Source organism: Chrysochloris asiatica, unplaced genomic scaffold (genome assembly GCF_000296735.1).
Source record: "Chrysochloris asiatica unplaced genomic scaffold, ChrAsi1.0 scaffold00124, whole genome shotgun sequence".
NCBI classification, from domain to species: Eukaryota; Metazoa; Chordata; class Mammalia; order Afrosoricida; family Chrysochloridae; genus Chrysochloris; species Chrysochloris asiatica.
This window is the reverse complement of record NW_006408642.1, coordinates 9222439-9240737: the sequence shown is the minus strand read 5'-3', so window position 1 is coordinate 9240737 and position 18299 is coordinate 9222439. Positions and strand designations below refer to the sequence as shown.

The 18299-nt window shown below is 43.7% G+C and overlaps 1 protein-coding gene across 1 annotated transcript; it reads left to right on the top strand.

Annotated features, from left to right (window-relative positions):
- Positions 1-843: 843 nt before the first annotated feature.
- CCR9 (chemokine (C-C motif) receptor 9) lies at positions 844-8799 on the top strand. The gene is made up of 2 exons (XM_006868818.1): positions 844-864; positions 7717-8799. Exons 1-2 carry the CDS (start codon positions 844-846, stop codon positions 8797-8799), a joined length of 1104 nt encoding a protein of 367 aa, XP_006868880.1.
- The last annotated feature ends 9500 nt before the right edge of the window (positions 8800-18299 follow it).

Sequence of the window (18299 nt, the reverse complement as noted above, 5' to 3'; positions counted from 1 at the left end):
TGAAAATTTTAATAGTTTGCAAAGTCTAAAAGGGAAAAATGAAAGTCATTTTTGTTAATTATTGTGCAGTTGAGTGCTGGAGAGGGACCCTGATGTGAGTGATTGCTACCACAATTACCCAGAGTCAAGGGGCACAGGACATTCTCAAACCAACCACTGTCATCGTCTTATTTTTATCAAGCCCCTCAGTTGATAAAATGGTGGTGATGTGGGTGGGGATGGGAACATTCAGTGAAACAGAACCTGGCAGAGAGGCTGACAGGAGAAAAATGAGCTAATGTAAAAAGGAAATGCTGGGTGAAAACCTAAACGCTTCAGTGGCCTTGTCACAGTTCCTCATGGGAAAATGAACTAATGATTGTCTAAGTAAAAAGACATGAATCCTGGAGTCTGCTGACTACCAGATTTAAAGAGGTAAATGTTACCTTCAAAAGAGAGATTTCTTTTATTTCTATGTCAACAACCAAGATAATTTGAAATCTTGAACATTTGCCTTTATATTAGTATAACCAAAAACACCAGACTGTGAACCACAAGGACTGTGAACCACGAGGTCCGCAGTTTGAACCCACCAACTGCTTCCTGGGAAAAAGATGAGACTCTTTGCTCCCTTGAAGATTTAAAGCCTCAGAAACCCTATACAGGGGTGCTGCAGCTAATAACAATAATTAGTATAACATGGACTCTACCGCTTTTATGGGATTTTTTTTTTTCATGATCATAAGCAGATTTAATGATCTTTTGATGTTTGGTAGTTAGCGTTCATTTACAATCAATTCATCTTTATTTATTATTATTATTTTTGTCTTCTCTTTCCAGAAGCTGGTTTGCCTCTGACCCACCATGACAACCACAGAATTCACAGTGAGTACAACCATGCTCCTCAGGTCCCCCCAAACTCACTCTCCTCTTGCCTTTTTGGGGTTGTGGGAAGAAGTCCATTGTGAAGAAACCATGTTTCCATTTGGTTTCCCAGGGTAGGGTCTCTGTTGAACAGTGCCAGTTTTACAGGATGTAAGGTGGAGGGCCAGAGAAAAAGAGGAAGAACCCCAACGAGATGGACTGGCCAAGTGGCAGCATTGATGGACTCAGTAGTGCCAACAGTAGTGAGGTTGGCCCAGGATGGGACAGTGTTTCGTTCTGCTGTGCATAAGGTCACTATGAGTCAGTGCCGACTCGATGGCACCTAACAACAACATTAGCAGTACAGAAAGCTTTGCATACATGAAGAGCCAGCAGTACAGTGGGCGTGTTGTGACTACAAGAGGAAAATGCTGTTTCAAACTGTATGAGTAGCTAAGGACTTTCATGACTTTTAATTTGAAGTTGCTGAGGTCTATGTGCATCTATTTTGAAATTCAGACAAGAAAGAACAAAGGAAAAGCCACTGAATTTGTTTTGAAAGACCTATAATTAGCATATTAGTTGTGTTTCTCAAATAGTAATTAAGGAGCCCTACAAAAACAGAAACGAAAGATACTAAGTGCCCAACAAAAATGAGTGAGTAAAATCATCACCCAGGGAATCATTTGTGACTTTATAGCCAACACGAATCAATTACAGAATTGAACTAAATCATTATGCTTTTGTTATGTTCATAAATGGCTTATGACAGTTTCTAAGGGTTTGCTTTTCTCAAAGGGAAAGTTTCAGATTTACATTTAGATCACTGAACTCAAATTTTCTCAGGTAACAAAGCCTCCTTCATAGTACACTGTTGGTTTATAAGATCCACGGAGAGTGATGGTTGAACTTGTTTATGCCAAATCAATTCTTCATAATATGCTAATGATTCTTTAGCATGACATCATTGCATATTCATATGTAATTTCTTTTTAAAAGGTAATTTTATCCTGTGAGATATATCACCTGTTTTTTTCTGAAAAGAACTAGAACCTTTAGCTTCCTGCCTCGCTAGCTGCCTCTTGTACTGTAGTTGGAATCTGCCTTTCCATCACTGATGCTGTAGAAACAGAACCAGGTCAGGGCAGCAGAACCAGGGCTACTCCGGCCGGAGCCCGATGGTCATTAAGTTTCACTCAGGATCTTTTATCTTCCATATAAGCACTGAATTCTGTAAGGCAGGCCCAGATAAGAGACAGAATCTTCCCAATAATGACTTTTTGTGCTCAAAGATGTCGAACCCCAAATCTAGTGCCACTGAGTTGATTTCAATTTTAGAGACCATATTTAGGGTTTCTAAGAATGCAAATCTTTATGATGGGAGCAGACAGCCTCAAATTTTTCCCACCGAGCAACTGGTGGGTTTGAACCACTGATCTTGTGGTTAGCAGCCTAATGCGTAACCCACAGTACCACCAAAACAAAATCAAAAGCTCAAATCTACTACCGTTTGGTTGATTGCAATTGATAGCAATCCTGTATAGGGTTTCTAAAGTTTTAAATCTTTACGGAAGCAGAAAGCCTCATCTTTGTCCTGTGGAGAAGCTGATGGGTTTGAACTGCTGACCTTGTGATTAGCAGTGCAGTGCTTATCCTACCGTGCCATTGAGACGCCTTAAAGGTGCTTCATATGATCTAAGTGTGAAGAGGAAGGAACCCCTGTGGCTTTCTTTTTTTCCATCTCTAAGACAAGAGGTTTGAGTTGCCCTCGATGTCAGACAAAACCTGAGTTCTCTGCCTACTACAGAATTAATACCAACAAGACTTGGAGCCAGGCTTTTGGTTAGGAGAGAAGGTGTCAGCTTTTCATTGCAAGCCCAAGAGAGCAAGGAGACAGGGGGATCTCTGCCACTAACTCTTTCCCAGGAAGGAGAATTAGGAGTATTTTATAGGGCTGCAGGAAGGCTTCAAGGGGATTAATAGGAAAAAGTCATGATTTATCAAAGGTATGGAAACCTGTCACAAGGCAAGGGTGTAGGTACAAACCACAGTGTGGAGGTGATAAATGTTGCATATTTTTGTGTACTGTGTCCAATCCCAGAGGGCAGTTTGATTCGTTATGCTTCCATTGGTCATTGTTTCAATAGCTGGGGCTGGTGCCAGGGCACTCCAACCTGCTCTTTCTTGGCTCATTGTCCAGGATCTGGCCTTATACACAGAGACATTTTACAAATGTTTAACTATATTCTTAGCTTCTTCCCAGGCTCTTGATTCAAAGGGAAAAGGAAGAGGGTAAAAGCAGGGAAAAACTGCTGGCTGAGCTGACTTAACTTAAAATGTGTTGCTGGCCCCATTTTTTGCCTACGGCCTAAGAGAGCAGACCAAAATGTCTACATCACCCTCAGGGTCAGCTTAAGTACTGGAAAACAAACAGTCTACCTGTCATCCTAATCCTTGTCCCATTCAAAGGCTTGATTTGGGCCAAAGTCTGGTAAGCAGAGGTCTGTTAAACTTTTCAAAGTCTGGCCCATTTTATTTCTGTTGTCAACACTAATGGTGTCCTTTGGAAACTGTTTCCTGCTTGGAATATAGATGTTGTTCAATAAGTTATTTGATGAATGAGTGAATGCATTTCAGTATTTATTACGCATGAGAGAAATAAAGAGTAAATGTTTCCTAAACCTGGGATGAACACGTTGTCTTCTTAGTTCGGACAGGGAATGAATAATTTAATTTCTAACAAAACACCATTCTCAGGAGATACAGACTGAGGACAGGTTTTTGTCTACTTTAACCAATGATCACTCCTTATAGTAGAAGAAGAAACAAAGTCTAATTCATTCTTTCTCGAATAAGGGTTTCTAGATGTGGTGCTGTACGATAAACATGCAACGACAAGGTCAGTTTGAACTGCAAGGTCGGTGGTTCAAACTCACTAGCCACTCCTTGGAAATCCTATACAGGGTTGCTGTGAGTGGGAACTGACTCCAGAGCAGGAAACAACAACAATGGCAGTACAAACAGTTACCACAGTCCTCCTAGAAATGCCTAGGAAGAAAAGCCTTGTGATCTAGTGGGAAAAACCAGCCATTGAAAACCCAGTGGAGCACAGTTCTACTCTGACACACACAGGGTCACCATGATTTTGGAGGCAACTCGATGGTAACTGGTTTCTTTGGGGTTGGCCCTTTCTTGGATTCCTTCCCTTCCTCTTTTGTCCTCCTTTTTCCTCCTCATTTTGCCCTTAAAGCCGCCTCCGGTGGGAGGAGCACTGGCTTGAGAGGCTCACTGAGCATGCTCCTCCTTGTTTGTGTGAGAACCTCTGGGTACCTCACTGTGAGTGGGATGCTGCCAGTCTCTTTTAGCTGAGTTTCATGCTGAGTTATTGGGCACAGTCCCAGTTGGCACCTGCCTGGCTTTCCTGATTTCTCTCTACAGTGTTGTCCTCCCAGCCTTTAAACCTTCAGGATTCCTGTTTACTGCTCTCTGTCTTCTCCAGAGGTTTTCCTCCATCCCAAAGCTCTTGCTTTCCCTTAAAGTCTACTAGAGCCCACCTCTTCTGGGATTACTTCCTCTGGGCCTCAGAGCCCTGAGGCCCAGGCCATGACGGCATCAGGCTCCCAGGCAGCAGAACTTTCCTGGATTCTTCCTCCTGAGGTCTTCTTGCTACTCCGTGCCAGTCAAGGACCCCATGGGGTAGACTCATTTCCTAATTCTTGGGGCGAGCTTCAGAGCCAGATCAGCCTACTCAGAGTCCCTTGATATCTTGATAAGCACTCCACAAACACACACAATAGATTCTGGGTGCAGGAAATTGTGGCACATTTTTAAACAAGAATCCGGAAGATTCAGAATGACTTCTCATAGCTTTACTATGCTAATGTGCTGCTAAAATAAAACTAGATGTCTGGGCTTTTCAGAGCTTTTAATATGATACAGACCATTTTGAATTTCAAAGAAGGAGATATAATATGCAGAAGTTCTCAACTCTCTAACTTGTTGTTGGTTAAGTGCGATCCAGTTGGTTCCAACCCATAGAGACCCTGTAAAGGGTTTCCGAGGAGTGGCTGGTGGGTTTGAACCACTGACTTTGTAGTTAGAAGTCCAGTGCTTATCCTACAGCTCCTCACCAGAGTTCCCTTTAACTTGTAGTTCACCAAAAACCTGGCATAATTTATTTGAAGCAGATGGAAATGATGACGTATACAGACAAGGAGAGAGGTCTCTGCATGACATGAACAGTTAAGTGCTCAACTATTAGTCCCAAAGTTGGTAATTCAAACTCACCCAGGGCTGCATCAGAAGACAGGCATGATGATTTGCTTCCAGAAAGTCTCCATCTTCAAAACCCTGTGGAGCATTGTTACTCTGCACACCTGGGGTTGCCCGGAGTCAGAACTGACCTCATGGCAATCAACAGCCCTACAACATAGACAGGGAGAACACAGCAAACAGAAGATTCAGAGCAAGTATTTAAATGTATCAACTGAGTATTTATACTTAACTATTTGGTAGTATTAAATATTTCAAACAAAATAAAAAACCTATTGTGGATTTAGGGTAATTTGCAGTCCACATGAATGCAGATTGATTTTACAGCTATCACATGTGCCTGAGGAAGAACAAGGGTAGAGGTAGGATTTGGGAGGGACTGTGGTCTCTGGTAGAATCTGGGCGCCTTGATTGGAGTCCTGGGATGGAGACTGGTGGGAAAATGTAAGTTTTCTGAGGATCTGTGGGTGGAGGCCTGGGAAAATGCGGGTGCAGGGATGCCTCACACCTCCATTCCTGCACCAAGTCATATCCTCGTGTCTCAGGGATGAGAACCCCTAGCAGGGTTCTAGGATGGCTTATGGGGTTCTGCAACAAGGGATGTTGGATGTGTGAATGTGTGTGTATATGTATTCACTGCGTGTGTGTATGTCTGAACGGGTATGGCTGTGTACATAGGAACATGAGTGTAGGCATGTCTGTGGACATGTGAGTATGTGTACAAATGCACGTGTTTATGTGTGCATGAGTGATTATGTTTATCAAGCCTAGCTTCATAGGTCTGCCATTTGGTTAATGAATACTTGTTGTCTTGAAATTGCGAATAAGTTTTGAACAAGGGACCCTGCAAATGATGTAGCCAGTCCCAGTGCTTGTGTGTGCGTGTGTATGTGTGCGTGCATGTGTGCATATGTGAGGGCATATCTGTGGTGGTACTTCCAAAGCAGAATCCACAGCTTTCCAGAGACTCAGAGGGTCTGTGACCCAGAAAAGTTGGTGGGTCTCAGGTGACGTTTTTGGGAGACTAGAGAGGAGAAGGGGTGAAGAGACTCACTTACTTGGCTTGTACTCATCCATGGTCCCAGAGTCCTCTTTGCTGTCCAGTTGTTCATCTCCTTGTCTGTACCCTCCACTAGTAGTAAGTTCAGTGAGAGCAGGTACCATGTCTGGCCTGTCACCACTGTTCTTTAGCAGTGACATCAGTTAGAGGTACAGAACACACTAGGTGCCACGGTAAGAGGGGATGGCATCAAAGTGACTGTCTGTCTGGTTTTTCTACAACTTGTTTCATCAGAAGTGTATGATCTTTTAAAAAATATCCCCGGAGTTAAACATAACAACGAAAGCATTCTTTTGTAATCCCAACTTGCATGTACCACTATACCAACAAGGCAAACACTCTATACTAGTTGACTTTTGTTGTTGTTATTGTTTAAAACTTCTCCAGGTTTTAAAAGCAAAGCAATTACAGGAAGAGAAAACATTCAAAGGGATCATATGTACATACCAGTTCCTTCATGTGGCCTTTCCCCAAGTTTAACCATGAAGGGTTTTGAGGTCTGAGTAACCGTAATGACTGCTCTCGTCACCATATAGATACCTGAGCTAAAACAACATCTGGGAGGGATTGTCTCTGTGGCCTGGGGAATGGTGGTCCCTGGTAGAGTCTGGGGGCCCTGATAAGGACAGCAGAATGTGGCAGGCAGGACTGAGGACTCCAGATTCGTGATCCAGGCTGATAGGGAGTAAATCAACGAGGTTACAGAACTAAATGAGCGAGGTCAGAGACTAGTTTCAACCTTACCTGATGGCTTCTGGCCAAAGCAAGGAAGTATCATGGAGTGTGGGGTGGTGGTGGTTCAGGAAAGAACTTTAGAAGAAGGAAGGAAAAAGCAACAGTCCTAGAGAGTAAGGAGAGAAGATATGGGTAAGACCCAAATTCCTCACCAACAGCTAATTTCAGAAGGGAGCAGAGGGGGTTACAATCTATGCTTGAGCCAAGGTTGGTAGTGAAGAGTCAATGACAGCGCTGAGTAGCGGGTTGGGGGCATCTTTTTAGACTTAACCATCTCACACAACCAGCATTAGTCTCATAGGCTGCAACCCCAAACCTCCACATCTATTCTACTAGGCCATCCAAGCTGGAGGGCTATTGCAGGAAGAGGATGAAGATGGGAGAGGAAAAAGGGGAGAAGGCAGCTGTCGATGTACTGCAGCAAAAGTTTTAAAATTATCTTCAGTAACATTTTACTTGCATGTGATATTAATGATATTATTTGATTATTTCTGCATTCTGTTGGGTCATCTTTCTTTGGAATAGGCACAGATACAGATCTCTTCCTATTTGTGGGCCCTAGTGACATCATTTTTCTTTAGCGCCTAGCAGTCACTGGCACACAGTAGGCACTGCAAAGCATTTGATGAATAAAGTTTCTACAACCCAAGTATGTGCTGTCAGAATTCCTACTTCTATACATATGTTTCTTCAGTCTCATCATAGACTTTTGGGGTTGGAAGGGTCAAGTGGCCCATGCCTTTTCTCTCAGACAGGACCTCCAAAAGATTGTTCCTGACCTAACGCTGTCTTGTGTCTTTCTGCAGAACCTTATCCTTAACACATCTGAAGAGTACAACTATGGTTTCACCTCTACCCTGGATGACTACAAGGACTTCAATAACTTATATTGTGAGAAAAACATTGTCCGGCAGTTTGCAAGCAATTTTCTGCCACCCTTGTACTGGCTCGTGTTCCTCGTGGGGGCTTTTGGGAACAGTCTGGTCATTCTTGTCTACTACTACTGCAAAAGGGTGAAGACCATGACCGACATGTTTCTTTTGAATTTAACAATTGCTGACCTTCTCTTTCTTGTCACTCTTCCTTTCTGGGCCATTGCTGCTGCTGACCATTGGAAGTTCTCAAGCTTCATTTGCAAAGTGGTCAGCGCCACGTACAAGATGAACTTCTACAGCTGCATGCTGCTGATCGTGTGCATCAGTGTGGACAGGTACATCGCCATTGCCCAGGCCATGAAAGCCCAGAACTGGAGGCAGAAAAGGTTTCTGTACAGCAAAATGGTTTGTGTCAGCATCTGGGTGATAGCTGCTGTGCTCTGCATCCCAGAAATCCTGTATAGCCAAGTCATATGGAAGTCTGATGCCAGCTTCTGTACCATGATTTACCCAAGTAATGAGAGCACCAAACTGAAGTCAACTGTCCTTACCCTGAAGGTCATTGTGGGCTTTTTCTTTCCCTTTGTGGTCATGGTTTGCTGCTACACCATCGTCATTCACACCCTGCTACAAGCCAAGAAGTCATCCAAGCACAAGGCCCTCAGGGTGATCATCACTGTCCTTACTGCCTTTGTCTTATCTCAATTCCCCTATAACTGTATCCTGTTGGTGTACACCATCGATAGCTACAGCATGTTCATTTCCAACTGTGCCATTTCCACCAACATCGACATCTGCTTTCAGGTCACTCAGACCATTGCCTTTTTCCACAGTTGCCTGAACCCTGTGCTCTATGTTTTTGTGGGTGAGAGATTTCGACAGGATCTTGTGAAAACCTTGAGGTACTTGGGTTGTGTTAGTCAGGCTCAGTGGCATTCATTCACAAGGAGACGGGGAAGCTTGAAGCTGTCATCTGTGTTGCTCGAGACAACCTCAGGGCCTCTCTCCCTCTGAGGGATCTTTTCTGAGGTGAATGGTTCTTTTGGAAATAACAAGAACTAAAGGTGCAGCTTCCCCACTGTGGGGACCAGAGAGAAATTGAAGAAAAAAAGGAAATGAGAAAAGTAAAACAACTCAGAAAGGGATACATATAAAGAACATTATTAGTCTTAGTCAGAAGGCTTTTCAAACCTGAGTGGATAACCCAGGAGACTGTTGCTTGGCTCTTGACTACAACACCTGTGACGTTCAAGGAGGCCTGATGGACAGGGTCACAGAACACTCCTGAGAACTCATACATGTGCCCTCCAGACGCCGTGCGTGGTTATCTCAGTGCACTGGGAACTGCTGGGCCTTCAGACCCGATGCTGCCCCTAACAGGAAACATAAGAGTACCGCAGATTTCATGGAAACTTCCATCTTTGGGAAATTTCAACCCCAGCTTGGGGGCCTGAGACCCATGCCAGGTCTTATGGATCCTTGATTCTGAGTGTCTCCAAACAGCCCCAGATCTAATTCCCCTTTGGTGTTCTGGACAAGTTAGGGTCCTTGTTCCTGCTGTGAAACGATCTGCAGGACTGGTCAGTGATCTCCTGGGCAACTGCCCACATTGCCAAGTCACCTGATCCTGTTGGTGCCCAACCCACTCCTGTGTCCGGCTGGAGGTTCTCTGATTTTACATGCTGCAGGGCTGATGTGGCTGTGGATTTGGCTTGTTCCCCGGTGTCTGGCAACGGCCTTCCCAGTACATGCAGGGAGACTAACAACTGGGTTGCTGGGAACAAGCCTGCGCTCTGCTCTGGCCTCACACTGCCCAGCTGCACGTCTCCTGGTCTGTCCTGTCTGCTCTGTGTTCTCCCTTATAAAACGGGTGGGTACTGTTGGGCTTTTTCTTTCTGCAGCTGCTGGAAGGACATTTGTCTCCACGCTTCTTTTTTTTTTTTCAATCTGTATTGCTAACATTTTCAAAAGCTTTTAAAGTATAGATTAGGCTGAAAAAAAGCAATATAATTAACTTTTGCTTTGTATCTTTATTTTAACCACTTGGTAAGTACACCATATTTGAAAGCATTTCACATATTTGGAACCATGCTTTGGAATGGATATTTAAAAATATCCATTTCTTGTTACTTTCTGCACCCTGTCTCCGTATTGTAAATATATACAATTAAAGATCATATAGCCATATTAAAAGTGTGAAGAATAAGAGATTGGGATAAGGGAATAAAATCTCCAAACATCTTAAAACTACCTTGGATAACTAGTGTTTTAGTTTTGTTTTTTTACCTCTATTTCCTCTGGCCGAATTTCTTAACCAAAGTTTTCCAGTTAGTTAAAAAATATCCCAGCGTCACAAACTATATCTGACCTTGTCACTTGCTCTAGAAGGGGCACAAAAGCATTGGATTCTGTCATATTATCCTTTCTCTCTCAGCCCATCTCTAAAACACTTATTGTTATTGTTAGCTGACTTGACTCAGTAAGACCTCATGCACAACGGAACAAAATGCTGCCCAGCTCTGCCCCAGCTCCATGACGGGTTCTGGGTGGGGTCACTGTGATTCTAAGGGTTTTCATTGGTTCGTGTTAAGAAGTAGCTTGCCAGGCCTTTCTTCCTACTTCACATGACTCTGAAAGTTCTGCTGAAACCTGTTCAGCATCAGACAATACACAGGCCTCCTCTGAAAGATGGTGCTGGTTGCACACTAGGGGCACTGGCTGGGAATTGAGCTCAGGTTTCCTGAATGATGTTGTTAAGTGCCATCAAGTCTGTTCCCACTCATAGAGACCCTGTGCGGGGTTTCCAAGGAGCGACTGGTGGATTTGAACTGTTGACCTTGGGATTTGCAGTCCAGTGCTGATCCAACAGCACCACACCAAGAGTAAGAAGGCAATAAGTCTACCACTGAGTCACCAATGCCTCATAAGTGGTTTGCAGTCCAGCTGTTGTTAGATGCTATTGAGTTGGCTCCAACTCACAGCGACCCTATGTACACAGAACCCATGCCATCCTCACAATTGCTGTTACCCTGAAATGTTTTCATCTTCTGGTACTGTATCTGGCAGTGCGATGCTGATTTCAATACGTTTTTCAATGGCTAAACACTCAGTCTGCCTCTCCATTCGAGTCTGTCTTAGCCTGGAAGCTTCCCTGAAACCTGTCCACTAAGGGTGAGCCTGCTGGCATTTAAAATATCGGTGACATACCTTCCAGCATCACAGCAACACACAAGCCACCACAGTGTGGCAGACTGACAATGAGTGATGGTAGTGAGAACTAAAGTGAGCAGAATGTGGTAGCAATAAAGGTTACGGTGGTGGTTATGAGCCATGGAGTTAGTTCCGACTCATAGCAACCCTGAGACTGTAAATCTTGGAGGGAGCAGAAAGCCTCATCTATCTCCTGTGGAGCAGCACCTGGTGGACTTGAAACGTGGACCTTGTGGTTCATAGTCCAGTGCTTGTCCTACAGGGCCACTGTGCTCCACAGGATATAATGTGGTGGTGGTGGTTGTGCGCACGGAGCTGGTCTGACTCGTAGTGACTAAGCGTAGTGTTTCCGAGGCTGTAAATCTTTACCGGAGCAGAAAATCTCATCTTTCTCCCATGGAGCAACTGGTAGATTCAAACAGCCGGCCTTGTGGTTCGCAGTCCATATTGTAATACACTGCGCTATCAGGACTCCTCAGGAGCTCTGGTAGCGTAGTGGTTACGAATCGGGCTGCGAACCTCAAGGTCAGCAGTTCAAAACTACCAGCTGTTCTGTGGGAGAAAGATGAGGCTTTCTGCTCCCGTAAAGATTTACAACCTCGGAAACCCTGTGCAGGGTCGCTATGAGTCGGTTCTGACTCCACAGCACATAACCACCACCAGGGCTCCTTAGGATACAATAGCATTATGAAAAAGTTTGAAATATTGTAAATATAAATAAAATGTGACACAGAGAGATGAAGCAAGCACATAGCACTCTTTGATTTGCTTGATGTAGGGTTGCCACAAACTACCAGTGGGGGGAAAAATAACAACCCACATATAAGCAAATATAACACCTCACAGTATCTGTGAAACACAATAAAGTATTCTTCCAACACAAAGTCCTAACTAACCTATCCCCATGCTGCCTGTGTGGCTGGCTGGTGGGACCAGCACATGAACATGAACCCCCATTCAACACGCACCACTGGCAGTCAAAGGGAGAATGATTTCTCCAAGGCCAGTTCATGGACGGAGCTATTCACATGACCACCATTTCTAGGCTACAGTCTGGCCACGCCTACATAACATTGTGCAACTAGGTGAGATGAGCACCATGGAGCTTGGCTTTTCCATTTGATGCCTGTTTGACACTGTGGTTCTGATACTCTCTGTCATGCAGATCCCAGTGGAGCTGAAGATGGGGGCGTGGGCAGAGTGGAAAGAGGAAGGAGGGAGAGGAAGTCTTGATTGCTAAATCTACAGGCTGCCTAGAATTACTGAAGGGCAGGATGATGGAGATTTAGTGGGAACTTCATGGTAATTAACTTTGGTCAACTAAGTTAGTTAGAAAAGCATGCCAAGGACTCCTTGTTGTTCTCTGATTTATAAGGAAGGAGATATGGGAACAGCACAAGAACGAAGGATACTGAATTGCACTCTAATTAATGCCCAATTGTCAAGCCCAGTCCCAAGCACTTTGTTTAGGACCATGCTAACAGAGCTTCAGTTTAGGATTAAAGATACATTGCAACTGTAATCCATTTGAAAGATTTTAACTATCCTCTGTTTTCAGAGTTTTTCTCTTTAAGTAATTGCATAAATAGGACCATGTTACACACAAATGGAGCTAGGTTTCAGTAATGAGTTTATCTTTCCCCATGGAGGAATCAACACGAGAAAACCATGAGGAGTTGTGATCCACTTAACACTTCTAGAATGTGTGCTGTGGGAATTTTTGCTAAAATGCACAGATTACACTGTATATACTTTACTAGAATTCTGTAAATTAAAAAATTCAGGAAACTGAATGAAATGTGATATGTTTTTGTTATTAAAAAAGAGATTGGCATTTTTAATGCAAAAATATTTTTAAAATGAATTTTAAGTGAACACTTCACATCATGCATATCCATGTAGGGACTGCTGTTTTGTAGTGGTCAGCTTGGATGATTAGAGATTTGATCTCTGTGGACTATCTTTCAGAACTGCAGAATGTTTATTTGTTCATTCAGCAGATATTTGTGCATATACTATGCATTTGTCCAGGTTCTATTCTCCAAGGTTATAACAGGGAATACAAGAGTCCTAGAGAAGCCTCCTGGCTGCCATCTGACCCATAGACTTGGGACTTGCCTGCCTCTACAACAGTGTGAGCCATTTCCTTGAGATAAATCTCAAATTTCAAAGAAAGTTGGTGAAAAACTTCTATTATGCTTTAATTCCATTGTTCCATGAACTTTCTGAAGCCCCTTTGTATATAAGCTTCACTGGTTTTGCTTCTCTAGAGAACCCATATTAAGACAATTATGTACCTGATCTGGTGTTTGTGTGAAAAATACTCCTCACATACACAAATGCCTCATGTATAGTAGACACAACTCAACTTAGAAATCTGAGGGTACAAGTCCTATCTAATCAAGATGCCGCCATTCAGCAGATATTCTTGTGTACCAGCTGCAGTCCCAGGGTCCGTGAGGTATAGGACAGACACAGCATCTCCATCATCTATTGAATGTCTTCTCTGTGCCAGGTAGATACTGTTATTAACTCCATTTTACAAGGGAAGGAACTGAGTTTCAGAGATGACAGGTAACTCATCCAAGGCCACATAGTTACGAATTGGCAAGGCCAGGACATGAACCTTGGTGCGTCTGATCTTCAAACCTGGGCTTTTGGTCAGACATATCAGCCTTCACTTTGGAGTGTCAGCCAACGTTTATAAAAGTCAGACCCTGTGCCCAACACCATGGACAGACAGAGTATGGGTCTGAGTAGACAACTTATCCTGGTCCCCTTCAGATCCCACTACACAAAAACTCTAAATGTCAGCATGTGGCAGCCACAGCCTTGCAGATTCCCTCCTTCAAAAGTATGCCATGAGGGCGTACCAGCAAATGACGACATCATCACCCTCACAGTATGGAGAATGTTGTGGTATGTTCCTTAATAACTTTGACTTCCTTGATGGAGCCACAGATTCCACTGGAGGTGGGTGGGTACACAGGTCCAAGGACACTTACCCCCAAGCCTGGGCGACTTTGGGCAGTAACTTCCCTCCTCACCCACCCACCTCTAGCTTCCCTAGCTCGTCTCTCACATACAAAAGTGAAGTAAAAAGAATTGCTACCAGGGTTTCAGTTCACACTCCACACAAAAACATGTGTCTGCAACCAGCAGATGGTGGCAGACAAGTTCTCTCTGTAACATACTTGTCTTTGTCTTCTTAGGGTGCCTTAAAAAAAACCCCAACAGGTCCAAACAATGCCTTCCCAGGGGATCTGCTGGGCCAGTTAAAGTCAAGACAAGAGAGGTCAGCTCAGAAGGTCATGGCGACTGCTTTTTTAGGATCCCAAAGAGGTAATCTTGATAGATTTTCTAAAAGGACACAGGATGGTCATGAAGAAGTTCTAAAAGTGAAAACTGTATGGTGAGGAAAAGTCCAGGAAAGTTACACAGATGCATTATTTCCACAACAACAACGCACCTGCTCATTCCTTGAGAGCAGTAAGAGCTGTTTCAGCCATTCTACAACCATGATCTCACCCCTTCAGACATTTTTTTGTTCCCTAAACTCAAAAACCATTGAAATGAATATGATTTGAGTCTCTGGAGGATGCCCAAACTGCTGCTTTGATGTGGTATGAACTGAAGAGCACAGAATTCTTTGGGGAAGGATTAGAGAGATAGAAACACCACTTTCAGAAATATATAGACTGAGATGGAGGATATGCTAAGTAAGAAATGCTAGCTTTACATTTTGGTATTTTCACTTAATAAAAACAGTTAACGATTTTATAGCAATACTTTTTTACTTACCTGTGTACAAGACCCATCTACATACAAGACCCAGCTTCCCTTGGCTTCACATAGTCTAAAAGGACATGATCTGGGATCTGAGCACCAACCTCTTGTTGACCTCCATCTGGCCTCAGACTTTTCTGTAAAAGTCCAATCTGATGAGGCAGATAGATAGGCCTGTTGGGTAGCCTTGGCCTGTCTGCAGGGCTGGTAGTCAGAGGGATCCAGTTCTCGATCTGCCTGGGCTTAAGGCTTTTGCCAGATCCCAGCCCCACATCCTAGGTGTTCTCACCAGTTCACCTGCCCAGGGTTGACATTTCCTCCTGGTCTATCACCTTCGAAGGTGTGCTTGAAAAGATGTGGCTTCTGCTAGAATTCCCTGGTCTGATGTTGGCCCCACATGCTAACCACGTGCAAAGACACTGTACCTGCTTCCCCAAGCTGCCCTTTACTGAGCTGCTGCTACTGAGCCCCACTCTGTGGCCAGGCTGGCTGCTCGGCCTGTCACCACTCCTCATCTCACTTTTCTGCAGGCTTGTCACTTTCTGGACCACGAATGCTTCCTTTCCAAGCACATCTGAAACGTGTCATGTGGACATTCCTGGACATCCTAGGCAAGCTCTAAGTGACAGTTGCCTGAGAGGTGACTTCTCCCTAGAAAGCACAGTGATAACAGCTAATATAGTCCATTGCACTGGACCACAGCTGCAGCTAATGCCTGTGTTGGATAGGCCCAGAGCGCACACTGATGATGCCTCTGTGACTGTGTTTGTAGCACACTGCTGTCCCCTTCCTTTCTACCTCATGTCAAATAGTAATAAGACATTGTTTTGTGCTTATCAGACTTCTGTTTCCCACATTTGCTTTCTCAGGTCCTTGAGACGACTTTTGTCTGTCCAGCAACAGGTATAACACCGTACTCAAGAGCTTTGCCTCTAGCATTTGCATGATCTTTGTGATAATAAATGAGCCCAAAAAGAGAGACAACAGTAAGAAAATTACTCAGAGGTCTCTAGGAGACCTGAAGACTTGGGCCAGAATGTCCAGAGCTGAAGGCTGAGTAACTACGGGTAGTCGAAAGTTGGTGGATTAAGGATAGTCACAAATTCTTTGACACTCCTCCTATCAAAATATGGGATATACAGGCCCTCTGTTGAATCTGAGCGGGATCTGTGTTTGCTTGATCAAGAGAATGTTGCTTGCACAAATGATGCTGTGCCAGTTTCTGGGTCCAGGATCCCACTTCCTTTCTCTTAGGACACTTGTTCTGGGAATTCTGGGCCGCCATGTAGAAGTTGGCCTCCCCTGAGACCACCATACAGGAAAGGCTATGTGTAGGCCAGCTTTCTAGCTGCTGTTGCCAAGGTGCTAAATAAGTGAGTAAAGCCACCCTGGTCCCTTCAGACCAGCCAGTCCATCAGCTAACTGAGTACCTCCAAGTGAACTTCACCCACACCACGTGGAACAGAAGATTTGGCCATCTAGCCACAGCTCAAACTCCTGACACAAATTTTTGGGAAAATTTTTACACAGCAGTAGATAATTAGAACACCAAGAAACCAATGATCCCCCTTCTTAATCTTTCAGATCCAATACAAAAGTGTGATCATCCTGATGAACCCACAGAAACATATGAAAGAGACCTAGGAGGCTGGATGAGGTGACAGACATTTGTCCCTTACTTAAGGCAACTCTCTGCCTGGAGTTTCTTCCCTGCGAAGAGCGATGCACTCATTCCCTTCCTCCTTTGGGTCTATGATCAAAGACCACCTTCTCACTGAGGCTGCTGCCCTGCCCATGCTATTGAGCACTGCAGACCTTCCCCCTGGAACTCTCCAGTGTACTGAGCGCTGTTGTTCCGTTTTGGTCATTGCATTTCCCTAGTGCTGAAGATAAGTTTCACCCATGAAAACTCAAATCTGTTGTTATCCAGTCAATTCTGACTTGTGGCAACCACAAATGTGTGGTTTGCTTGGCAGCAATATTTGTGGCAGTAGATCATCAGGCATTTCTGCAGCACTACAGGGTGCAGTCCAACTGCCAACTTTCAGCTTAGCATCATGGTGGCACAATGGTTAAACACTAGGCTGCTAACTGAAAAGGTGGAAGCTTACAGACTTCTGAGTTCTGTGCATAGATCCGCTTAGAAACCTCTGTTTCATCTGACCTTCATGACCATACCCACCAACACTAAACTCATATTTCTCCAATTCCTGAAATTTGGGCACAAATGGAACGATTTTGGATTTTGGGATGTTTTTCCATTTACAAATGATAAGTGGAAAAAAGAAATAGTCTTTGAATATAAATATAAAGAAAAAATTTAAAAATCTCCAGCCAGTTGTCACTGAAGTTGACTCCAACTCATGCTCACCTCGAGTGTGTCAGAAAAGAATTTCAAGGCTGTGATCTTTCCGAAGCAGACTGCATCACCAAGATGGTCTTAGAGGCACCTCTAGCTGCTTTTAAACTGTCAGTCTTTCAGTTAGTAGTCAAATGTTTGACTGCTTGGCCAGCCACAGTCTTCTGAATACAAATAAAAGCTGTCAAAAATTGTGGCTGTCAAAAGATTTTACTTGTGAAATAATTTCACTCCAGGGAATTTGTTTAGAAATATTTTCCTCTCTATAAATAAAATTTCCATCACTGTATCTTAGGGCTTGAACCAAGGGCTGAGAAAGAAGGCCTGGTTTCACAATTCAACGGCAATTGGTAAACTTAAATTAGGAGGCAGATCAATTAGTTCACTTTATCCCTTTCCTCAAATTATTTGGTCAAGAACCTTCTTGGTGGGTCCATAGATCACCTCCACCAGAATCACCTGGAAGACTTGTGAATGCATCCAGGTTCCCTCAAGATTTGGTCAGTAAGACTTGACAAGGTTGTTAGGTGGCATCGAATCAGTTCCAACTCATAGCTCCCCTATGCACATCGGAACAAAATACCGCCTGGTCTTGCTCCATCTTCATAACTGTTGTGACTCTGGAGTCCAATGCTGCTGCCACTGTGCGAATCCAGCTCATTGGGGGGCTTCCTCTTTTTCCGTGACCCTTCACTTTACCAAGTATGATGTCCTTCTCCAGGGACTGGTGCCTCCTGATTATATGTCTTGATACAATGTATGAGATGAAGCATCCTGGCTGTACTTCTTCCAACACAGATTTGATTGTTCTTCCATGGTATTTTAAATATTCGTTTTCCGACACCATAACTCAAATGCTTCGATTCTTCTATGGTCTTCCTTATTCACTGTACAGCTTTCATATGACTAGGAGGTTATTGAAAATACCATAGCTTGGGTTAGGCACACCTTAATCCTCAAACGGATATCTTTGCTTTTTAACACTTTAAAGAAGTCTTTTGCAACAGATTTGCTTAATGCAATAAGTTGTTTTATTTCTTGACTGCTGAAGACATGAGTGTTGAATGTAGATCCAAGTAAAACTAAGTCTTTGACATCTTCAATCTTTCCTCCATTTATCATAATATTATTTATTGGTCTAATTGTGAGGATTTTTGTT

Bases quoted from the DNA above. Each gene is read 5' to 3' on its own strand.
- CCR9 (XM_006868818.1), top strand. From the start codon at position 844: ATGACAACCACAGAATTCACA. The intron at 865-7,716 runs GTGAGTACAACC...GTCTTTCTGCAG, and splicing joins TGACAACCACAGAATTCACA to AACCTTATCCTTAACACATC.